Source organism: Alosa sapidissima, chromosome 14 (assembly GCF_018492685.1).
Source record: "Alosa sapidissima isolate fAloSap1 chromosome 14, fAloSap1.pri, whole genome shotgun sequence".
NCBI lineage: Eukaryota > Metazoa > Chordata > Actinopteri > Clupeiformes > Clupeidae > Alosa > Alosa sapidissima.
The window spans coordinates 34044905-34071030 of record NC_055970.1 but is presented as its reverse complement, the minus strand read 5'-3'; the positions used below and the strand labels follow the sequence as shown (position 1 = coordinate 34071030).

Sequence of the window (26126 nt, the reverse complement as noted above, 5' to 3'; positions counted from 1 at the left end):
TGCTGTAAGTGCATGTTGTGTGTGATGTCTGTATGCTACTGAGACCTTGAATTTCCCTCAAGGTCTTATCTATCTAATTCGACACTCCTCACGTGTCGATAACCTAATTATCTGTTTATTGGCTGGAATAATCGACTGGCTGCTTACTAGTAGCTAGCCAGAGGTACTCTTATGGCGTGGGCAGCCAAGGTCAATAGCAAGACGCACTGACAGAGGCCGGCCTCCTTTCAGGGGTCCAAGGACCCAGGGGGTCGTACATAGGATGTTGGGGGCAGCTGCCGAGGTCCATTCCCAGCTACGCCTGGAAAGCAGAGAAGAGGGAGCTGCAGACCCCTGGGTGCTGGAGATGGTGGCCAGGGAACACAGGCTCCAGTTTCGGCGGTGGCCACCTCCCTTTACCCGTGTCCGAATGACGATGGTCAAGGATCCAGTCCAGACAGACTGCCTCGCAGAGGAAATAGAAACTGCTAGAGAAGAGGGCCATTGCCAGGGTAAACGATCAGCAGGCTGGCTTTTATTCAATGTATTTCCTCATCCTGAAAAAAGATGGGGGGCTGGGTCTTTGGCAACCTAAATGGGACACAGAACACATAACTGTTCAAGAACTCCGAGCAGTGTATCTTGCCCTCAATGCTCTCCTACCCCTCATTCAAGGCAAGCATGTCCTTGTCCGGACAGACCATGCAGTCTGCTACATCAAACATCAGGGAGGGACAAGGTCTCTCCGCTGCCTGAAGATGGCCCGGACCTCTGGTCACTCCCACGCTAGGCCTCACTGAAGGCCATTTACATTCCAAGTGAACCTCCTGCATGTCCGGACCCCATCCAGGCTGCACCCAGAAGTGGTGCCCAGTTGTTTTCTCTGAATCATCCCAGGGGCCCACTCGGACTCGATGCACTATCTCACGAGTGGCCGGAAGGGCTGCTGTATGCCCCCCCCCACTGGTTTTCAGCTATCCTACAACTTGTTCACAGCCTACCGTTACCCCTACCTCTCACAACCTTCTATCTCAGGTGAAGGGCCAAATCTGGCATTCCAGGTCAGCTGTGCTGCAGCTGTGGGCTTGGCCGCTGTGAAGTCCCTGTCTCACACGCTAGATCAGGCTGTCCTAGAGACCCTCAATAATGCCAGGGCTCCCTCGACACTGGTAAACTACCAACAGAGATGAAAAGTTTTTTCTTCATGGTGCCATGATTGAGAAGTAGAACCCACAATGTGCTCAGTGGAGGTTGTTCTTCATTTTCTCGTGTCCTTTCTGGAGGCAGGGAGGGCTGCCAGCTAGTTATGGGCAAATGAAGCTTTTGGTGAACCACTGAACCACAGCAGTGTGAACCTAGCGACACTAGCTGAAAAGCAAAAAGATGGCCGCCACACATACATTTTTTAACTTAAAAGTCCTTAGCAAACCAATATTTTTGGTTACATATACTGGTTTGGGTAAGGACTTTTATGTTGAAAAATCTACATGTGGTAGCCATATTGGATTTTTTCATTAGTGTTGCTAGCTTCCCACTGCTGTGGTTTAGTGGTTCACCAAAGCTTCATTTGCCCATCACTACTGCCAGCACCTTAAGAGGCTATGCTGCAGCTATCTCTTATTTCCATGACCCGATAGGAGGTCTTTTTTAATTGGAAAACAACCAGTGGTGTCCCAGTTCTGATTTTGCAACCCTATATGCGATACAACAAAATACAACACAATTCTGTAGGAGCCATCCTCTCTAAACAGAAGCATAGAGTAAGATGAAAGATATACAGCCCCAAATCAGAAAAAGTTGGGACGTTGTGTAAAATGCAAATAAAAACAGAATGTGATAATATACAAGTCTCATAAACCTATAGTTAGCAGCCAAAAGGACATAGGCAACATTACAAATGTTGAAAATTAAAATTTGACTATTTGATGCCAGCAACATGTTTCAAAAAAAGTTGGGATGGGGAATGTTTACCACTGTGCTGCTAGAGTTTTGAGAATGAAATGTTGTCTCATTCCTGCCCGATATAGGAGTTGCTCAACAGTATGGGGTATTCTTATTCATGTTTTTCATTCCATGATGCACCTAATTTGACAGTACTGGACTGCAGACAGACTGTTTTAGCACCTGGACTCTTCCTTTATGGAGAAATACTATTTATGTGCAAAAAAAATAAGTAATTAATTAAATAAATAAATTAAATTAAAAATAATTTTGCCATTGTTTTACTGAAATATTAAAGGTCTTCCCTGGAAAATACATTGCCTGGATGGTGGTATATGTTGCTCAAAACCTGTATACATCATTCAGAATTCATTGTGCCTTGCCAGATGTCTGTGGGTCCAAAGTTGTTTAAAAGAAACTGTGGGTGCGGTCCTTTTTCTTTTATATTCAGTGAATTACATGTAAGGATCCAACACCCAGTGTGTAAGACTTAGGAGGTGTTCAGCGTGTTTTTCCATTGTTTTGCGCCTTGCCAGATGTGCAATGTTCCAACATTCCATTTGTTTACTATGCGAGAGTAGGGGAGAACTGGCACAAACTGACACACTTTTCTATTCTCTCCGTTCAAACTTGATTTACACAAAGACGTTAGACTTGAAAGCTGTGAAATTTGGCCAGAAAGGAGTCATACATGTTTTCTCCTTGAAAGTGGAAACATTAAAATATGGTGTAGTTTGTTAAGAATTTAACTAACAGCGACATGTAGCCTAGGGCCTACCTTTGTTACGACCTGACACAGCCATTAAAATGTGCGATAGCCTACTGTTGTAACAGTAGCAGAAGCGTCATGAAGAATGTAACAGTCATAGATATATACAGTAACAGTTCTAAAATTGCCATAGCCTTTAGGTGACCATCCAATATTGTTTTTCAGCTCTATCCCTTTGTGAGGATGCTGACTACATCTTCCCTGTTTTAGGACACTGTTTTTAATTGAATGCACTTTTGCACATATTCCTGTCTGTGTGTTAGCTGACTAACTGTCTGCAGGTGAAAGTAATAATTGTTAAGTTAATTGGGCCACAGGTGATCTTTTAAAAAGGGCCAGTGTGTTGGTGTGGGGGAGACAGACTGATTGATGTGCAAGTTATTGTGTGTTGTCCGTTTTTAAACATTTGGATAAATTAAAGAAAGAAGATATTTTCTACCAAAGAATATCCTGTTTTTATCTTTTTAAAAAACAAGATGGTGGACACTTTTTTTCACACCCTTGTTTGCAAAGATTTCTCTGGATTCTCTGAATATTTTAATCATATTTTGTAGTGTAGATGATTAACTCCCCAAATACTTCACAATTTCATGTTAAGAAGCATTCAAATTACATTGTTTCATCATTTAGGGGCAGCCGTGGCCTACTGGTTAGCGCTTCGGACTTGTAACCGGAGGGCTGCTGGTTCGAACCCCGACCAGTAGGCACGGCTGAAGTGCCCTTGAGCAAGGCACCTAACCCCTCACTGCTCCCCGAGCGCCGCTGTTGTTGCAGGCAGCTCACTGCGCCGGGATTAGTGTGCTTCACCTCACTGTGTTAACTGTGTGCTGAGTGTGTTTCACTAATTCACGGATTGGGATAAATGCAGAGACCAAATTTCCCTCACGGGATCAAAAAAATAATATATATATACTTATACTTACATACATCTGTCCACACAGGTTTACATACAGTGATGTATGTAAGAGACCCTGCCTCTCTGGGATGATCTTTTTCATACCCAATCATGTATGAAACATTCCTCATTTTGTTCTCTTTATCATTACACAACTTTTCCAGCATTTTGTTACCCCCGTCCCAACTTTTTTTGAAATATGTTGCTGGTATCAAATTCAAAATGAACATATATTTTCCATGAAATAGTCAAATTTGTCATTTTCAACATTTGATATGTTGTCTGTGTCCTTTCTGCAACTAAATATGAGATTGGTAGAATATTCCATTCTGTGTTTATTCACATTTTACACAACGTCCCAACTTTTTCTGACTTGGGGTTATATAAAAACGGTGTGTGTGTACGTAAGTACACACCAGGACATTCTCACCCAAGCACATCTCGCACATACACATTCATTCCAAGTTCTCAAATAAATAGCTAAAAACAGAAACAGTAAACACAGCAGTTATTATACAGAGTCCGATTGCACTGACGGGATAAGGTGTGTATGTGTATGATTTTATGGATGGATCAGTTCTGGGGAAGTAGCTGTTCAGTCTGCCTGAGCGGAGGGTGGTGATCAGGGAGTGTCCGGATTGTGAGGTGTCCTGCCTGATGTTCGTGGCCCGTGTGAGAAGATGGCATGAGTAATTCTCACTCAGGTTTGGTAGAGGGGAGCCAATGATCCTTTCCGCTATCATGACAACCCGCTGCAGGTCCTTTTTTTCTGCTGCTGTGCAGCTGGAGTGCCACACAGTACAGAAGTATGTCAGGGTGCTCTTAATTGTGCAGCGATAGAAAGGGCCTAGACCTCCCTGTAGGCTGTTTCGTTGTTGTCTGATATGAGTCCCACTATGGTTGTGTCATCTGCAAATTTGATGAGGGTGTTGGAATTGTGGGAGGGGGGGCAGTCGTAGGTGCAGAGTGAGTATAGGGCTGGACTGAGGACACAGCCCTGGAGGACGCCGGTGTTGAGAATAATGCTAGAGGAAATGTGGTGGCTGATCGAGACGTGCTGGGGTCTACTGGTGAGGAAGTCTTTAATCAACTGGCAGAGAAAGATGACATCAGAAAAATGTGCAATGGTCACATGTGCAGTGGTCTCTTATTTCTTTTTCCAGCTTTGTATAAAAATAAATAAATAAAATCATAATACTATTTTTGTTTTCCTTTTAGGTTTCTTTCTACAGTGGTTTTGCAGTGACATGGAAATACCTTCTTCAAAATGATATGAATTCCAAAGCAAGGTGAAATAGCCAAAAGATATTTGATAAATATATATTAATTACTAATTTCTATGCTTTTCTCACATTGTTAAACTTGTTGATAGGAAACAGCTGAAGCTATTGGAAATGCTTACTGGACTGATTCAAACATTTCCCCTTGAGGACCCACAGCACAAAAATCTTCAAGAAAATATGGAGCAGATTCGAGCCAAATTCAGACAAGTGAGAAGATTGGTTTTCAAAAAAATCTTTCTACCATTCTTGTACAAATTACAAAAATTATGCTTTCTAGTATGAACATTTATTTTTAATTTCTTTTCATTCTTTTTACATCATATGGATCTAAAATAATGGTCAGCATGTTTGTGTAATGTGAGCCTCCCAAGTCTGGTCCAAGTCCAAATGGTGTATGGTTGTTAGGGTTGGGCTGATCGTCCATCTTGATGGTTGACCGACATCACTATGGAAAGCAAACATTGTGATGCCACGCCCCCACATGCCAGACATGCACTAATTCTATAGACCCTGGTTTAAGTAAGGGATAATGGACGACACTCCCATTAGATTATCCGAAATTATTATACGGCTCTTCACAATGCAAGTAGAATGCTCCATTGACTTGAATGGGATTTCCGAAAGTTCTAGCGGTCATTATTTCTTGGGAAAGGACCTCTGAAAACAAGAATGACCGCTGTCAATGGCAACGAAGTTTGTGCTTGGAACTTCATTCAAAAGTGAAAGCAGACGGTTGATCAGCTGTGTTCTAAAGAATGTTTGATTCAAGTTCAGCGTGTGTTGCGAACTATTTGTTTCTCAGCAAAAGCCACGACGAAACGGTAACAAATAAGTGTAAAGAGACATATCATGGAGTTTATTTTTTCGTTTTGGCAAGTAGCCGTATAATAAGCGGGATAATGTATAGAACGCCGGTCGCTGGTGCGTCGGGGTCCAGTTCGCCCTGTCGAGACTTATTTTCCCCATAATGACCGGCGTTCTATACATTATCCCTTACATAAACGCACGTTTGAGGTTGTAATGTGGCCACAACGCTCAGCGGAGTGGCCGTTCAACCTCGTAGTGCGTTTATTTTTCGGATAATCTAATGGAGTGAAGTCCATTATCCCGATTATTCTACTGTTAACAACATGTTAAATATTAAGTTAATTTTACATTTTTTTTTAATCTCATTTGAATAGTTAAAGCTGTTAAATAATTATTTATTTCCAACTGTTACTATAGTCCCGCCTGAATGGTTGCTACGCTGGAACACTAACCAGCAGGTCTACCACCTACATATTCTACAGGCTACATAGTCACCTTATTCCGTGCGCAAACATGGGGGCGCTAGCTTTGCCCACATTGTCTCCGAACTTCCGATTGAGCAGTACATCCATTGCGATACATTGAGATAGCAGAGCTCTATCGAGATGACTGGCATCATATATTATGGGTCATCCTAAAGTTAGGAACGTTTATTTAGGATTTTGGTGACTTAAGACACTTAAGATATTTATATTTATAACTGTTATACAGCTTTCCTATCTGAAGTTAGGAAAAAACTGACTTTGGAGCGGCTGTTCTGTAATGACTTTCTAAACTAGTTACCATAGTTACCAAACAGATAAGGATTTGCGAGTTTCTCCATACGATACAGCGGCCACTGCCGCATCGTCTACCCACTCCGTAGGGGTGAATAGCCTTGGGTAGCGAAGTACAATATTGCAATCTGACCTCCTGATGGCATTTGTCGTTTTCCTCCCAAGTTAGCCTCTCTATCCTCTTCTGCCGTGTTATCCCAATGAAGCTAACTAGACATAGCTGCCGACTGGAAGTTTAAAGACAACGTGGAATTTAAAAAAATGGGCGGGGCTGAATAAGGTGAATAAAACATTGATAGAATCAAAATAAGGCATTTTTATTTTTGAAATTGAACTGCACGTTCCCATTGATGGTGAAGTTTGATCTGCCGGCTCTCCAGACCCGGCGCTTGGGGGGGGGCAAAAGGGGGCGGTGCCACCTCAAATAAAATCTGTGCCCCCTCCATTGTGACCACCATACTGTATTACGTTTCTATTTTGTTGTTATTTCACGTAGATATAGTCTTCTTTCGTTAGTTAGGCTACATGCAGGGGCATAAAACTCACACAGCCAACTCTCCTTGCCCCGGTCTCACACACACACACAACGGAGACTCCCCTCCGTGTCCTAGGCTAGCCTCATAAGCGGAGGGAGCGGGGTTGCGGTCGCTCCGGTCCCACGGCTGCCACGACCGCAAAGGGGTCCCACCTTTGGCCAAATCTATCTTGCTGAATTGTTATAAACATATGCTTATTTGTACTGATTGCTGGGAGGGGGGGGGCTACTAAAGATGCCGCTGGTCTAGTGCGCTCACAAAGGGAGCTAGTCATGCCTACAGTATGCTGTAAATTAAATAGCCCGCAACAGGCACTCTCCCTATCACGCTACACTGTTGCATTTTAAAAGCGAAACTGATGCCACAACTGGTCTGGGTATGCTGAAGTAACCTAGGCTACAGGCTGCATTTATTACAGAAAATCAAGCAACATAGTGTAGACTAGGCCTACTTCCTATTTAGAGACAGGAGCTTAAGTTTACCGCGACAACAGCTGTCACTAATTCACATCGTCATAGGCTGCGCCGATGCACAGACTAAACGGTAAAAAAAGTCATGATGGCCTACTGGAAGCTTCTACCCTTTTGGATGTGTAGAGTTCTAGGCCTAGGTACACTTAGTCAGGGCCGGAGTGGGGCCACTTTTCAGCCCGGGCGTTTCAGGCCCAAGACCGACCCATGTTTTCCATAGTAGTGGAAATTGGATAAATGAAGCAACATTTTAGCGCTTACTATCCTGTAGTTTTTATTAGTACCATGGTTCAACAAATGTGTAAAGGTTATATAATAGTTCACTTCAACTGAGAAGTTAACCAAAAATATTTCACTATTCCACAAGTTAACAAAAACAGAAAGAAAGAAAGCCTTTGAAATGTAGCCTATCCCACGCTTCCACAAAGAGGCATATTGAACTAATGTTTAGGCTACATGTTTTTTGCATGGGTAGGCTATATTGTTATTTGGTGATATAGACCTCTCCAGAATAAGTCCCGCCTCCGTAACTTCCGTATCCATCCAACTTCCGGTCGTCAAATGTCTATGGGAAATAACATGGCGTTTTGAAAGATCGTACCTGTCAAACTCTGTAGGTGACAAGTAGAAAAAGCTGGTGGGCCGATTGGCCTACACACTTCTGCCATCTAGTTTCCACTGGATTTTTTGATTGTCGGAGTAGTAAACAATTATTAATGCTAACCGGGAGCTAGTTCCGATGTACGCGGGCGGAGGAGGGCGTTAGATCTTGCTCACGTCAAACTTTTCATTGACTGGGGGAGTCGCGGCGTCTGAAGCGTGCGTTAGCTTAGTGCTTCTTACTGATATATTTCTACTTTAACGGCACCGACAATCAAAAAACCCAGTGGAAACTAGATGGCAGAAGTGTGTAGGCCAATCGGCCCACCATTTTTTTTCTACTTCGCTACCTACAGATGTTTTACCGGTATGATATTTCGAAACGCCATGTTATTTCCCATAGACAATCGACGCCCGGAAGTTGGATGGATACGGAGGATACGGAAGTTACGGAGGCGGGACTTATTCTGGAGAGGTCTATAGCCTACTACTTTACTACACCCTCTTCTGAGCAAACAAGGCATATAGGTTTATCATGTAGTATAATTGCTCTTTCTTACATTAAATAACTTTAATTTATCCTCTCTACTTGTCCCTGTAGTCATGGCCTCCTCATCACTAATTTCAGGCTCATCATTTTCAGTGGTCGACTGGTTGATCTACTGCTCAGAGGCTACAATTTTTACCGCATAGGCCTACACAGATCAAGCTTCAGTTTTGTTATCAATATTTGCATGCTGCAAAGTCTATGAATCAGATACAAAAGGCTAATATTTTAAGTAATAAGTAAAGTATTTTAAGTATTAAGTAAAAAAAGTAAGAAGCATTCTAGCAGCATTCTACCTGGCCGTTTCAGTCCCTCCTGGCCTCTTTCTACCATCCATCCTTCCTGACGCTTATAGCTACTGTAGGGCCGGCCCGGCTGAGAAAACTTTTTGGAAAAGACAGGCTATATGGACCCAACCAACTCTTTTTGGGAGGGGAGAACTCCCTCACATGTAGGCTACAACCCATGCAGAGGCAACGGTGTCATGCAGAGAATGCGCAACGTGTATAGCCTACTTTAAGAGAAGATAGACTAACGTGACAAATGTCAATATTTTTTTCCTCGACCGGCCCAAAAGTGAAGCGGCCCACCGGGAATTCTCCCGATTCTCCCGATTACCCACCCCGGGCCTGCACTTAGTTGTTTGTTTTCGTTTGACCAGGTTGCCTTTTGAAATGAAACACGTTTGTTAGGCTAGCCAATTGTAAAAATAGGGAAATTAAAATGCGTACTGTGCCTATACATTACACAAACAATCTTAAATCGCGGAGATAACATTCGTTAGACAGGCAAAGCTGCAGCAGCAACATGCATAAGAACCTTAATAATGTAAGAGCACAGCTGGGTCTCACGGAAACTCGCGGTCGCCGTTAACATTAGGCTATTAATTCAACTGTGACATGAAATGTTTGCTCCGCCGCTGTACTCTGCAGCCGGGTCTGCGGCTCTCCAGTCCAGCCTTGGACAGCAGCTGAACGGCGGCCCTTCTCTAGTCCAACAGCCTCACTGATGCGCGGCAGCAGGTGGTCATTGAAAGTAATTTCTGGTAGGCCGTAATCAGACGTATTCAGCGCAGCGGTGTTGCTTTGCTGTTTGATACAATGTTTCAAATTAACAGCAATTTTCACTGAATGTTCTAAAGAACATGGGCGAATTGATACAAAATATATAAGAAGGTCAAAAAAATTGACCTACTCCATAGCGGTGCAAATAACCGATTTTTAATTGCAAGTTCTAAATAACCTTCACAAACTGAATCAAACAGTAGAATAACATAGGCTAAAACTTTAAAGACTGTGTGTTCAGTGTTCAGATTGGTTGTCCATTCATTTTTTTACCAGGATTTCACTGGAGCAGATTCAGTAGCCTATGGCTGTATTTTGCACCCTGGTGCATGGCGTAAAACTCGTTTTCCAACCCGGCACACATAATGTGCCCAGTTTCGGGCACTTCTGAAGTGATGTTTGTCACTTACACCAGACATCACTTCACCATCACAGTAACGGGGTAATCTAACTAATTACTTTTCCCGTTGTTACAACGCCGCTAACGTTACTGGACGTTAAATGTGGTGCGTTACTATGCATTGATTGAATAACTGTAATCCGAACGCACCTCTGGCTCACAGCTAGTGAGGAGGTGGGTTAATAACGACGTAAGCGATTATGATTGGCTAAGGCAGAGTCATGTTTCATGGTAGCCAATCAGAGCCAGTGTTTACACACTTGCCAGCATACGCGCCACACACACACACATACGCAGCAGCTAAAATAGAGATTCGACGAAACAGCAGAGTTCAGGATCAATCCAATGAAAAGTTGGCATTTTCGAGGTGGAGATATAGGCACTACTTTAAATTCATTGTGGTCAAAGGCAAGAAAGTCTTCCAGGAGCGAAGACTTTGTCGACATCCATTGTAAGCAACTTTAATTTAATGAAGCATCTCATGCATCTAAAGCTAGTAGCCAAAAACATCGATACCTCCACTAGCAAAGAAGGATCGGAGCAAAGTCCTCCAAGCAGCAAAAGCTACGGTAGATCTTTCTGCCTCACAACAAAAACCTATGACACAGGCTGAAGTCAACTGTAGGTCTGTCGATGTGCAATATCTTGAATTTCCCCTTGGGGATCAAAAAAGTATCTTATCTATCTATCTATCTATCTATCTAATAAATATCGAAAGTTATGTAGCCTACAAACACCTGCCTGTTCTACTCATTTCAACTGGCTGCTCAAAACTGCTCAAAGAAATCCAAATTATTTGACATATAGCAACTTTTTTTTCTTTTAACAGTAACGCAAATAGTTACTTTCCCTGGTAACGAGTTACTCTTATCATAAAGTAATTCAGTTACTAACTCAGTTACTTTTTGGAACAAGTAGTGAGTAACTATAACTAATTACTTTTTTAAAGTAACATTCCCAACACTGCACAGGAGGGAGGGGGAGGAAGTAGCAAGCTAGCTTTCTGTTTTGTTTGAACGTCAACAGAATTGACGTTACCCAGCATCACTTAGAACACCTTTAACTAATACAAAATTTAAAACTGACTAAGCCGCTAATATAATTATTGAAGAAATTGCAGTTTACATACCATGACAAACATTACCAGTAGTTCTGACTGAATATTAAATAACCCCCAATAATTATATTACAATATGAATACATGACATTTAATAGTAAGTAGAATATCTTTCTTAACCTCTATTTACACACAACACAATGTCTCTTTTAGTCATTATTTACACCTTTTTTAAAACTAAGGCTTAGACTCATAGGACCTAGGTATTGCCTATAGCTTAATTTGGACCAATAGCCTATTAATAATAACACGGGGGTCCGGGGTGTGTCTCCCGCAGGATTTTTTTTTCTGGTTGCTAATCACATAATTTTAATGTGATTTGAGAGGGACAGGATTCAGGAATAGGCTACTAAAGACAGGCCCATCTTCTGTCTGACTCGCGTCATGTTGCCCCATGCATTAAACCACATGTCACTGCTTGACTACAGTAAATGAAAGACATAGAGCCTACTGAACATGGACTTTGTCATAGTTCACGTTGATAATGGAGAAAAAGCGTAGCCTACGTTTTGTGCCAACATGTTGTAGAAACATAGCCTGACGTAGTCATACTCCATTCTAGTCAGAATATGAATCTAATGCTGCTCCATTAGGACGTAATTATGGGGCGTGTTTCAACCGATACAGGGGGGGAATGTCTCTGCACTCAATTGGATAGACCTAACCAATCAGAGCAACAAAATAGCTTACCTAGTTAGGGAAAGTTAGACTTTTTTCTGCCAATCTGCAAAAAAAATTCTTACCAATAGCTTTTTTTTACTATGTGTTCCTATAGGTGTCTAGTAACACCTCCCAATTTATCCACAGCCAAATCCTCGGGGAAACACCTGGAGAGCCCATCAAGTTTGGGGTGCCCAGAGGGACTGGGCGAAAATAATGAAAACATTTTGTTGACCAATATTAGCTTTTGAGATGTCTAACTAGGGGTTTTTAGGGGTGCTGAATCTATCCCAGCCATTAGTTTTGAGTGAAAATTACTCCAAGTCCATAAAAAATCCATAACAAGTGGTTTTATTGAACAATTACAAAACAAAACTTTCTTAATCAGTTTAAAATGTAACAAACTTCATCCCTCAACTCCCCTGCACTTCCTCACTCCTGTTATCTTCTGGCTGGTTGATGTTCTGGCAAGAGTTACCATGACAGTTCCAACAAGCAGAAATACACTTGACTCCTTGCTTTTTACAGCAGCACCTGAGAGTGTCACAGACGCCTGCACAGTTGCAGCTGACAAACTTCAGAAGGTAGTCTGGTGCAATGGGATCTGGTGTGACTGCTGCATAATCATGTTCTCCTTGTTTCTATCCACACTCAAGGACATCTAGTGATGGATTTTGTAGCAGTAGCCAATCTCTCTGGTCTGGAGATATGCCGACAGAGAGTGCTACAGTGTATGCTGCACCTCCTGTAGTCGGAGGTAGTTTCTAAGGCTTGACACTAGTTATGTTGTCCTCATGAGTTTTACATGTTGCTCACTGTCCACCCTCAACGTTGGACACTTTTCTCTCTCTATCTATCTATCTCTCTCTCTCACACACACACACACATTTATGCACATTGACTCTCTCACAAACACATTCACAACCACCCACACCCACACAAACACATACACATATGCACACACTTACAAATAAAGTTCACACCTTCACTGATACTGTCTCTCTCTGTCTCTGTCTCTCTCACACACACACACACACACGCACAAATACACACACATGCAAAATGTCCTTTCTCACACACACCATGTTGAGACAAAACTATCTGTGATTATAGTACCAGTGTGTTACACGCAAAGTGTGTGCATCTATGCACATCGACTCTTTCACAAACACATTCACAACCACCCACACCCACACAAACACATATGCACACACTTACAAATAAAGTTCACACCTTTACTGATACTGTATCTCTCTCACACACACACACACACACACACACACATTTATGCACATTGACTCTCTCACAAACACATTCACAACCACACACCCACACATCTGTGCACACTGACTCTCTCACAAACACATTCCCAACCACCCACACCCACACAAACACATATGCACACACTTACAAATAATGTTCACACCTTCACCGATACTGTCTCTCTCTGTCTCTGTCTCTCTCTCACACACACATACACACACATGCAAAATATCCTTTCTCACACACACCATGTTGAGACAAAACTATCTGTGATTATAGTACTAGTGTGTTACACGCAAAGTGTGTGTGTGAGAGAGAGAGAGTGAGTGAGTGAGTGAGTGAGTGAGTGAGTGTGTGTGTCAGTCCAATGAGGAGAGTGTATGGTGATCAACAAAATGAGGATTAACCGAGTTAATATTTTTGTAAGTATTTTATTATATCTTTTCATGGGACAACACTGAAGAAATAACACTTTGCTACAATGTAAAGTACAGTAGTGAGTGTACAGCTTGTATAACAGTGTAAATGTGCTATCCCCTCAAAATAACTCAACACACAGCCATTAATGTCTAAACCGCTGGTACCAAAAGTGAGTACACCCCTAAGTGAAAATGTCCAAATTGTGCCTAAAGTGTTAATATTTTGTGTGGCCACCATTATTTTCCAGCAGTGCCTTAACCCTCTTGGCCATGGAATTCACCAGAGCTTCACAGGTTGCCACTGGAATCCTCTTCCACTCCATGGCAACATCATGGAGCTGGTGGATGTTAGAGACCTTGCACTGCTCCACCTTCCATTTGAGGATGCCCCACAGATGCTCAATAGGGTTTAGGTCTGGAATAATGCTTGGCCAGTCCATCACCTTTACCCTCAGCTTCTTTAGCAAGGCAGTGGTCGTCTTGGAGGTGTGTTTGGGGTCGTTATCATTCTGGAATACTGCCCTACGGCCCAGTTTCCGAGGGAGGGGATCATGTTCTGCTTCAGTAGGTCACAGTACATGTTGGCATTCATGGTTCCCTCAATGAACTGTAGCTCCCCAGTGCAGCACTAATGCAGCCCCAGACCATGACACTCCCACCACCATGCTTGACTGTAGGCAAGACACACTTGTCTTTGTACTCCTCACCTGGTTCCCGCCACACACACTTGACACCATCTGAATCAAATAAGTTTATCTTGGTCTCATCAGACCACAGGACATGGTTACAGTTATCCATGTCCTTAGTCTCCTTGTCTTCAGCAAACTGTTTGCGGGCTTTCTTGTGCATCATCTTTAGAAGAGGCTTCCTTCTGGGACGACAGCCATGCAGACCAATTTGATGCAGTGTGCGGTGTATGATCTGAGCACTGACAGGCTGACCCCCTCCCCTTCAACCTCTGCAGCAATGCTGGCATCACTCATACGTCTATTTTCCAAAGACAACATCTGGATATGACGCTGAGCATGTGCACTCAACTTCTTTGGTCGGCCATGGCGAGGCCTGTTCTGAGTAGAACCTGTCCTGTTAAACCGCTGTATGGTCTTGGCCACCGTGCTGCAGCTCAGCTTCAGGGTGTTGGCAATCTTCTAATATCCTAGCCATCTTTATGTAGAGCAACAATTATTTTTTTCAGAACCTCAGAGTTCTTTGCCATGAGGTGCCATGTTGAATTTCCAGTGACCAGTATCAGGGCCGTTTCAAGGAATTTGGGGGCCCCAAGCAAAATGGACATGGAGGCCACCCCCCCCCCCCCCCCCCCCCACCGCACGCAAAGCCTACAGGAACCACCGCATAGCCATACAGTTTAAGTTCACCCACAGTTTATATAAATACAAAATTTTGACAGTACAAATACTGCAGTTGCATATATATACTGTGCATTAGTTTTGAACATTTTGAACATTTGAACATTTGCAAAAACACCACCGTACCATAAAATCCAATAATAACTACCAATGCTTACTGTAAAAACATCCCAAGCTAATGTTATACATTGACCTAGGCCTACTTGTAGCTTAACATAGCATTTAAGCATTCTGCTGTTTGAGAATTAGACAGATGCACCTGGTGCTTTAAAGACAGTAAACAGCTGGCGTGCATGAATACTACTAGACATGAATGTTCCAGTCTGCTTTGACGCACGGAATTTATCGTGTGGTTTTCCTAACCCCCATTTGGTAAATAGATTATCACGGTCGAATAGTTAGTATAGCAGAGAAGCTATGCCACTTTCATCAAAACCTATTACAAAGCTATAGCAATGTTGTGTCATTAAATAGATAAACAGTGATTCTGGAACAGATCTGCGTCTTCCTTATCCCGTTAATAAACATATTATAGTATGTAACCATATTCCGTCCGTTCGGGAAAAAAAAAGTTGCTCTAACTAGTTTGTTACAAGCAGCATGGGCCGTCAGGCAGGTAGTTAACATAAACATTTTTTGCTAGGCTAGCCTTCCTGCTGCGACATTACACCATTTGTACAAGACAAGTAGAGCTATTTTATCCAGTGTAATTTATCACTTACCACTATCTTGTTTTTTATTGTCATCCTCTTCCTTTCTCTTCTGGCTTCCGGACGCATAACTCCGCTTCATTATGACTGCCGAGGTTTTATATTTTCGCAGCAGCAGCAGAGACCACAAACCTGGCTGGCTGGCTGCTGTCAGCGACTACTGAGAGGGGCCCCCATGAGGGGGATCCCGGTATTGCTGGTAACAGTGTCGTTGCACTTTACTGCATTGACTATCAAAGGGGCGCTCACAGTTTGTCGTTGCATTTTATTCTTAACCAGTCGTTGTCTTGGGGGCCCTGGCCAGCTCGGGGCCCCAAGCAATTGCTTGGTATGCTTGCCTTCTAGCGACGGGCCTGACCAGTATGAGAGTGTGAGAGCGATAACACCACATTTAACACACCTGCTCCCCATTCACACCTGAGAACTTGTAACACTAAAGAGTCACATGACACCGGGGAGGGAAAATGGCTAATTGGGCCCAATTTGGACTTTCACTTCAGGGGTGTACTCACAAGCGGTTTAGACATTAATGGCTGCTTGTTGTGTTATTTTGAGGGGACAGTAAATGTACACTGTTATACAAGCTGTACACTGACTACTTTACATTCTAGCAAAGCGTCATCTCTTCAGTGTTGTCCCATGAAAAGATATAATAACATATTTACAAAAATATTAACTCAGTTAATCCTCATGAGTTTTACATTTTGTTGATCACCATCCACTCTCCGCATGGACTCTCTCTCTCTCTCTCACACACACACTCACACACTTTGCGTGTAACACACTGGTACTATAATCACAGATAGTTTTGTCTCAACATGGTGTGTGTGAGAAAGGACATTTTGCATGTGTGTGTATTTGTGCGTGTGTGTGTGTGTGTGAGAGAGAGAGAGACAGAGAGACAGAGACAGAGAGAGACAGTATCAGTGAAGGTGTGAACTTTATTTGTAAGTGTGTGCATATGTGTTTGTGTGGGTGGTTGTGAATGTGTTTGTGAGAGAGTCAATGTGCATAGATGTGTGGGTGTGTGGTTATGAATGTGTTTGTGAGAGAGTCAATGTGCATAAATGTGTGTGTGTGTGTGTGTGTGTGTGTGTGAGTGAGAGTGTGAGAGAGAAAAGAGTGTCCAACTTTGAGGGTGGACAGTGAGCAACATGTAAAACTTATGAGGACAACATAACTAGTGTCAAGCCTTAGAAACTACCTCCGACTACAGGAGGTGCAGCATACACTGTAGCACTCTCTGCGGGCATATAATCCTTTTCAGTGATACAACCTCATTAAATAATATGAATTTTCTAAAGCCCCCCCCCCCCAAATATACGGACATAGAGATTTTTATCAGCCCCGCGCGTCAATGTTAGAGACAATGTTATTTAGCCTAGGCCTACCTAACAACGCAGCTCACTTTGCTGATTCGTGACACGTTCTAACATCTCATTAAGATTAATGTTCCAACTCAACATCAACTCACTTGTTGTAACTGAGGTTAAGTATAGTCTTCTGTCAAGTGTTTTTAACAAATAGCTACTTTGAATTGTCCCACTGCTGCTGCTGCACTACTCACGATTTGATATTATTAAAAAGAATCACAAACAAGTCATTAGCTAAGTCAGTCAATTAGGGTATTCCAAACTTTTGATGGACATATATTATGAACCCCTGGGCACAGATGCAAAAAGGCCCCCTCCTAGATAAGATAGGGGGTCCAGGGGCATGCTCCCCCAGAATATTTTTTTTTTTTAAAATGGCCCTTTTAATTATGACTACTGATGAGTTTTGTGGAAAGAGAAGAGAAGGATGGAGAAGAAGCAACTTCACACAGAGGCTTGGGTTTCAGGGCCCCCTGAACTCTTGGGCCCAGTAGTCGCATTCAGTAATCCATCCCTGGACATACACTTGTGGTATGACTCCATTTGTCTCCAAAATTTAGATTTTAAAAGAAATTACAAACTAGAGTATCTTTGTTAACCACTATATTACTGTACACAGAATGCAATGGCTCTTTGAGCAATAACCTGAGAATTGTTTTTTTAACTAAAGCTTAGACTCATAGGTTTGGACCTAGCCTAATACGATTTTGTATTTGTATTTTAATTTTTATTATGCTGGCAGCTATTCACACAATTTTAACGTAGTTTCAACGGGACATGATTTACTTCTGTCTGACTCACCTCATGTTACCCCCTGCATTATAGTCTGGTTTCTGACAGAAATTATGTTTTGTACCAACATGTAAAAACACTACTACAGCCTTTATTTGGTCAATGGAGGTGCAAATTCCTTTCTTTGGTTATTGTCCGCGGTTCGCAGGTAGGCTATTACCGCCAGTGCATTGTAAATGTTTTTTCCCCCCAAGTTGTGTGACGTCACCACATTTGAGTCCTATGTTTTATTTCTAAGAGGCCTAAAAAAAGGGTTCTTTTCTGGCATTACTAGTAGCATATGAATGCATTATTTATGTTGTAAGACACGTGAAAAAATTAAGGGTAAGGCTATTTGCACCCCTGGTACAATTAGCAGTGTATGCTATTCGTACCCTGGTGCAATAAGAAGTGAATTTTATTCGTACCCCTGTGCACGCAGCAATGTGTCCTATTAGTACCCCGTCTGGTATAAATATCAATGTATGCTATTCGTACCACGGTGCACACAGCAGTATGTTCTATTAGTACACCGTCTGGTACAAATATCAATGTATGCTATTCGTACCCCGGTGCACACAGCAATGTTTTCTATTAATACCCCGTCTGATACAAATATCAGTGTATGCTATTTGCACCCCTGTGCATTTATTCTGGCATATTGATCACACAATGTAATAATATATATATATTTTTTTTAAACAAGCAACATGTTTTTTTGTTGTTACGTAACAGGGTGTGGATAGCTCAGCTGTGTAATAGACACTCTGAATAAGGTATGCTGTTTGCATCAATGTACAGTTAGAAATGGATGCTATTCGTACCCTGGTGTTTATAGTACTGTATGCTATTTACACCCTGGTGCATGAACTAGCTAATTGTTGCAATCAAAACTTCTGTTTGAGAACCAATTTCTTCTTCAAATTGCGCGCCTTCTCTCCAGAGACGTTGGTACACATGCACACTCACTCTGCCAAAACGCATCACACGGGAATCGAACCCCGGTCTCCCACGTGCTAACCCAGGTCTGACCACTTCACTTCTTCTTCCACAAGTAGGTGTCTGCAGGTAAACTTTTATACGTTACGTTTATAGGCCTGAACGTCATATTCACAAAATTTCTGTTAACTAACAAACTGACGGTTGTATGTGTTCACTGAACCAAGATTATGAAATTAAAACACAACTTTTCAATCTAAACCTTAATCTGAACAGATATTAGTGCAGAAACCTTTCAGAATTCTTCACTTTCTGCTGACGAGAAAACGAATGTCCGCCATGTTTTTTGTGCACGTGAGCAACGTCTTTTTGTTGTTATGTCACAGTTATGTCACAGGGTGAGCTCAGCTCTGTGGCCAAGGCTATTCGTACCAGGGGTGAAAATAGACACTCCGAAAAATTAATGACACAAGCATGCAGAAATTCATCATTTAAACTAAAAGGGCACTAAGTTTCACTTTCGCTATCATTACGAGAAAATAGGCTACAATATGGACAATGCTTCAAAGTTCCCTTTGAGTCTAATTGGCTTAAAAAATGAATGGGGTTTCCTTAGCCTGTGCTACACCTTTCCAATAAGTTTTGTGAGAATTGTACCGGTAGCTTTTGCAATATTGTTGACAGGCCTGCACCGCGCTCATCCCGGGAGTGGCTGAAGCGGCAGAACGAAAAAACAACTCTGGCCCAAGGCTGGGCCCAAAGGTGGCGAGCAGTGGCGTGGCAGGCGTCTCAAAGAAAGTCGGAAGAGCGCGCCCCTGCTGACGTCATGGCTGAACTTTTAAAAGGCCAGTGGGCCGAAACATCCAATGGCTGTGATTGCCAGTTTGCTGATTGCTGGTGCAGCTTAATTGACCAAAGAGGCAATCTTCAGGGTCGTAACAGTTTCACTAATTCACGGATTGGGATAAATGCAAAGACCAAATTTCCCTCACGGGATCAAAATAGTATATATATTTATACTTACTTATACTCATCCACTTCCAAATTCAAAACAATGCATTTCACCTACATGTGGCACGGATTTGTGGGTAATGCAGTTCATTTAGGCTGTGCATAGACTACTAAAGTCATAAGCTCCCTCTCAGGCGCTCTGTTTGGAACAGAATTACACCTCACTGCAGCCTGCGGGAAGGCGAGGCTTGACATCAAGCCCCGCCCACATCCAACTCAGCCATGTTTTCTTTGCCTACGTCACACCCCATACGCTTTGGCTTTACTACCGACAGCCCGGTAGCGAATTATATAGTATATTGTTTCATATTAGATGATAGAAACTGATGATGTAGGCTAAACACAAATGACATTTCATGCAACAACAGTGAATTTTTCATGTAGGCCTAGGCTAATTACTGTAATTGGGTTCGTGTACTTTTTCGTTCATAAACGGAAAACGAGCCATATTTCATTTAATTTAGCCCTCAAAAGTAGAATGGTGTGTTGTTTCATTATCATGGACTATCAGTTTAACAGCAAGAATTCTCTTTCCCCTGAATTTATTTATAAATAAACTATTCGGGTTTTAGTGCCATGTGTAGTGTATTTTTAGTCTATGATTAGTTTGTTTTTTATTTTATTGTTTGCCATCTCATAGCGGGTGCTCTAAACGTATTCTAGCGTTGGCCCATGACCAAATCAAGCCAATAATAGCTAGTAGCCACAATAATGACTGGAGGCAGAGCCCTGTCTAATAAGGGGAGAACTTCCACTCTCGGGAAACTTCCGGTTTCTGAACTGGTTGCAGTTCCTTCTGTGGTTCCACATGAGGCCGCAGGCGAGTCCAGAATGAATGGAGGTCTATGGAGCTGTACCCCTCAGGAGCTGTACACTTTTCTCGGGATATAATTTTTTTTCAAGTAATTTGCATATTGTATTCGAAAGGGGAGGCAAAGACACTTGGTTGAGTATTGTATTTTTTAAAGTCACTTAATTGTTCTAAAAAGCCTTTCAAACGTGTCCGTCAAAACGACGTCATTCATTAGCACAATGCTAGCGTGTTATGGACAACAACAACCCAACCTGAAAGAAAACGAAAGGACATGACTCCCGGATTATTTCACTTTTGATATCCATTTTGCGAAAAATAAAAATCGTCATTAAATAGGTGAAAACAATACATTTAGCCATGTAGCTCCATAGGACCCCATGTATTTTGGACTCGCCCGCAATCGCCATCTAGGTGAACTCTGGTGAACTGCAGCCAAATTCGGTATGTATGGGATTAATAGAGAGTGCGGGCTCTGGTCATAGTTTGAAACTTTCTCAGCGAAAATTATTGCCAAAGATGGCAGAGTCTTTTACTGCCTATGGCGAAAATCTTAATGTGATTAAAAACTTTCTTGACGAATATTGGTACTTGTATTAACAAGGATTGTGGTTTATACATCACACGAACTTAGTCAGGGCCAATACACTATCAAATAGACCACTGTAAATGTTAGTTTAAACACTCAAACTTTTCAGGTAGCCGACAGGCTAACCTTTAGCATTTCCGACATTGCATGTCATTACATAATGCAACTAACATTAGCCTACATGCTGCAACACAGGTATGAAATATATTGTTTTTAGTGAGTGTCCAAAGGGGTGAAAGCCACATTAAATCGGGTCACATTATTGACTGTTGTGTGTCCGAGAGTCAGCTTGTGGGTTTTGTAAGGGCCAGCATGAGGGACAAGACCTACAAAGTTGTGGTGAGTTTCGCAGGGAGGTTGGTAACGTTAATGCTGCTAGTTAACATTAGCTAGGCTACTGTAGCCTTCATACTGTATGAGTCATATCAATCATTAACCTAGGAATACTTCTTCGTGCATTAATGAACATTTTGTGTAATAATTCACGGCAAGTTAAAAAACTGAATATGGTGGTCCAAGAGCAGACCATGCACCGGTCCATGCATCAGCCCGACTGAGCGGTGATGACAGTCAGGTACGAAGCACTGCACCATGTTGCTAACGTTAACGTTAACCGCTTTCATACACACACAATGTAAAATACACGATGATAAATATAAAATTCAATACCAAAACACTATTATTTACACATTTATTATTAACTGCACATTCTCCATATAAAAATCACTGTTTGGAGGACAGGGTTCACGTGCTGTCGCCAGTTGGAAGTTGTTCAAATGGCATACGCGCCGGTTTGTGCCTTGCTTATATATTGTAATGCCGGGGAGACGGGGAGGCTGAGATATCGTTCCAAAACTAATTTATTTTCTAAAGGATGTACAGGCTAAGGTACGGGCAGCAGGAGGTGTCCACTACAAAGCAACAAACTGATCACTGATAAATCACGTCTCAACGCGCACACGCCAGGAAAACAGAAGACACAGGGGAACACGGGAAAGTCCAACACGGGGGCAAATAGCCTCGGAGCTACAATATTATTCAGTGAGGCGCGGTGGTTTATGGGATGAGTAGTTCCTTCGCTTGGAAATGAAAATATGTACACAGTCTTGTACCTTTGACTTTTTTTTTTGGATTTTCCCTTCGTTTTTTCACTCGAAATGATATGTTGTATGCTTATGAGTTACGCCATAGCTGGTTAGCCTAAGACATGCTCTAAAACTCTTTAGATACAGATTTTTCCAAAACGTCAATGGGACAAATGAATGAGACACTTACTTCCGGCACCTAACCGCTTTTCGGCTGTGGGCGGGACTGTGATGCTCTATTGGCCTCGCTTGCAACGAGCAATTCGACCTCGAGCCAATCAGCAAGCAGGAGGCGGGAGTCGTGAGAGACGACGTCGAGATTCTGTGCTGTGTTTGAATTGTACTCCTCGAGGAGTTGGCAATGGCGTAACTTAATGAAGCAATTCAGTCCGTGCTGGCTACACTTCCAAATATTCAGGAATTGTCCGAACAAAAGCAGTGTTTTTACACATTTTATTTCGGGCAAAGATGTCGTGGAACCTACTCCCTACGGGATTTGGGAAAAGTTTGATTTGTATCGCGCAGTAGCCTCGATATTAAATTACAGCAGGTGCGGCAGACCCGGTAACAAAGCGGCGTGTTTTCCAATGATCACATTTAGCTTTGACAATTGTGATGATGTTGTAGTGCCGAGGCTATTTGCCCGAGAGTGCGCGAGAGTGTTTGTGTCTCCCTCTCCCTCCTGTGTCAGAGAATGTGTCAATGAGTTGTGATGTGTTTTGATTGGGGGGAGGTGTCCGGGAGGGAATATTTAGGGGTTCAGATAGGTTAGCGAATGATAAGGGGAGGGAATAAGATAGATAGATAGATAGATAGATAGATAGATAGATACTTTATTGATCCCCAAGGGGAAATTCAAGGGTCTCAGTAGCATACAGACATCACACACAACATGCACTTACAGCAGAAATTGTAAACATAAGTATAAACATATAACTAAACTCCACTGTACAATAAAGACAGTAGAAGATGAGAAAGATAAGAAAACTAAATACTAAATACACTATATAAATTAAATTAAGAAAGTCCAATGTGCTTGAGGGTGATCAAGCATAAGACGCTTGTAGTGACAGGGCCAGGACTGGTAAGGTGCTAAAGGGAGTGAATGTCATGGTGAAGGTGCAAAAAGTAGTCCAACCATAGTCCTTTAGTTATGTGTGCATGGCAAGGTGCTCAAGAGAGTGTGTGTCATGGTGAAGGTGCAAAAAGTAGTCCAACATTAGTCCAACAGTGCAAGAGTAAGGTCTAGAGACCAGCATAAATAATATGGACAAATAGGAGAGTAAAGTATAATGTAGACAAGGTAAAATAAAAAACTATTTCAGTGCAAGAACAGGTTGAGGTAATAGGGTTATAGCCATTCATTCATTCAGTATTGTAGCAGAAGCCTGACCGCAGCCAGGCACGAATAAAATAGGGGGTTCTAAGACGTCTAGTAAGTTTAGTCAGAGTAGAAGTGGATTACGTGCGAGTGAGTTGTGTTGCGTTGTGTTGTTGGCCAATGAGTGTGAATGACGAGTGATTGAGACCGTGATTTATCAGCGATCAGTTTGTTGTTTTGTAGTGGACACCTCCTGTTGCCCGTGCCTGTGCCTGTACTGTACATCTATAGGAAATAAATTACCGGAGTTTTGGAACGATATATCAGCCTCCCCGTCTACTAACTTTATTAGACGAGATCCCAGACCCTTGTAGAAGCAAAGCGTACCAAGGGGATGGCCAATGGCCAGGCTATGCTAAAACAATGCACAAATGATTATTATTTTGTTCATAATTCACTCAGACTGTTGACATTAGGTTTTTGCATATTAGGTCTACTGTTGGAACAAAATAAGCCCAGAGAGTTCAGTGATATGTAGGCCTATTTTATTCTTGTAGGCTATATGAGAAACGGCCAATGATGTCTTAAGGACTGTTGTATTTTATTTCTGTATTGTCTTACCTGAACAATAGGCTACAGCTCCTTGAAAAGAATCAGATACAGATGACTATAAAATCTTTAAAGTCTATAAAAATGTATTTTTGTGTTGTATTTGGCTGCATGTTTTGACTGAGATGTAGACTTTTTCCCCCATTTTAATATACAGTATGATACAAACCTCAGTTTAGATAATGGTATTTACGGGCAGCTGTGGCCTACTGGTTAGCGCTTCGGACTTGTTACCGGAGGGTTGCCGGTTCGAACCCCGACCAGTAGGCATGGCTGAAGTGCCCTTGAGCAAGGCACCTAACCCCTCACTGCTCCCCGAGCGCCGTTGTTGTTGCATGTTCACTGCGCCGGGATTAGTGTGTGCTTCACGTCACTGTGTGTTCACTGTGTGTGTTTCATTAATTCACAGATTGGGATAAATGCAGAGACCAAATTTCCCTCACGGCATTAAAAGAGTATATATACTTATATACTATTCACACATATTTTTTTGCATAATTGACAACCATGACCATGATGATTGATAATGTAAAATGAATGTGTACCTTGATGCAATTCTTTTACCACCTTTCAGAATGCTTTCAATTTTTGAACTGCATCAAATTGCATTGCATTGCATCAAACCGTACTGAATCATTTTTTATGAACATGTATCTTTTCTTGTATCGAATCGTTGTTTCTAGATGTGAATTGGGTCGTCTTTTACATGAAGATTCACACCCCTAGTGTATACCTATGACCTTAACAAGACGATCAACATTGATGTTTTATCTTAAATTAACACATTTTATAGTTTTTAAGTGAAAATTCCAGATTGCTATTGCACTATTGTTAAACATTGAAAGGGTAGTACTAAGCGTTGGGGAATTTTATCACGTTAAATCCCTAGTTGTGATGGTATTTTGCTACTGGGTTAATGACATTTATCATCATAAGGGTGTACTTTGTGAAGTAACTGTTCCTAAGATCCTGTATGGACGTAGCCTAACCATAGATCATTTATTTTTCCACAGGTTTGCTCTTTACTGCACATCTCTACAGACTTCCATGGTTATATCAATAGCCCGGGACAATTATCATTCTAAATGTAAAGTATAAACACCATAACTGGAGTGCAACACGAAACAAAGAAGAATGACAGACCATCATAGCATGTTTTTATGTTTATGAAATTTAACAGATGCTTTTATCCAAAGAGACTTGCAACATTACCATAAAAATGAACAGCAGAAGAATTCATATTACAATTAACACTAAAAGTAAAGTTGAAGGTTGAAGTTAAAAACCTTCCAAAGAATGAAATAATCAAATTAGATACCCATACCCAGTACTTAGTTACTGTCCACCAGTGTGTGCGTGTGTGTGTATTAGTGAGGTGGAGGGGTAGATTATGAATTACATTCTTGTTATGGACATTTTACATTGTTGTATGTTGAATTGTAATAAATCAAAAAGAATGTTTTGACTAAGAAGGTACTTGACTGAGTCTTTATTGAATCAGATGGAAATGTTTTGACAGTCACGAGCCCTTTTTCCATAAGATTTTCAAGCGCTCCAACCTTTTTCCATCACTCTAATCCACCTCTGTCGAGCAAATTAATTTAGCACGACAAACCCGACGTTGCAGTGATATGAAGTTATTTTCCATCAATATATATAAGTTCTTTTCCATCACGTGTCGCACAAACTTTTTGATGCGCATGGTTTTTAAGCAAATAATTTTTTTAATGGAAAAAGGGCTACAGGCAGGGATATCATTGCAACAATCCTGCTTAGAATCTTTATTCATGTAGAAGACATCACACAGACAGATTCATGTCAACGTGCACAGCCTGATTAATAAAATCGAAACTATTTGTCTGGGCTAAACTGACAGAAATCGCCCTACTGGTAGGCATTATTACTCCGTCTTGTATTTTGAGACTGGCCTTTATTTGTCTGGCTATAAATAGAATCAATCCCGGGGACCCGGGCATATAATTTGAGGATTTATGGTAGCCTAGTCTCCTGCTCA

The 26126-nt window shown here is 41.8% G+C and overlaps 1 protein-coding gene across 1 annotated transcript in view; it reads left to right on the top strand.

Annotated features, from left to right (window-relative positions):
- lto1 (LTO1 maturation factor of ABCE1) overlaps positions 1-25581 on the top strand; it is a 44742-nt gene extending 19161 nt beyond the window's left edge. Inside the window, exons 3-5 of the mRNA XM_042061716.1 lie at positions 4803-4873; positions 4957-5074; positions 25126-25581. Of these exons, the coding sequence (XP_041917650.1) occupies positions 4803-4873; positions 4957-5074; positions 25126-25197 (261 nt within the window). The 3' untranslated portion in view covers positions 25198-25581. The remainder of the gene's footprint in view (positions 1-4802; positions 4874-4956; positions 5075-25125) is intronic.
- Positions 25582-26126: the final 545 nt, after the last annotated feature.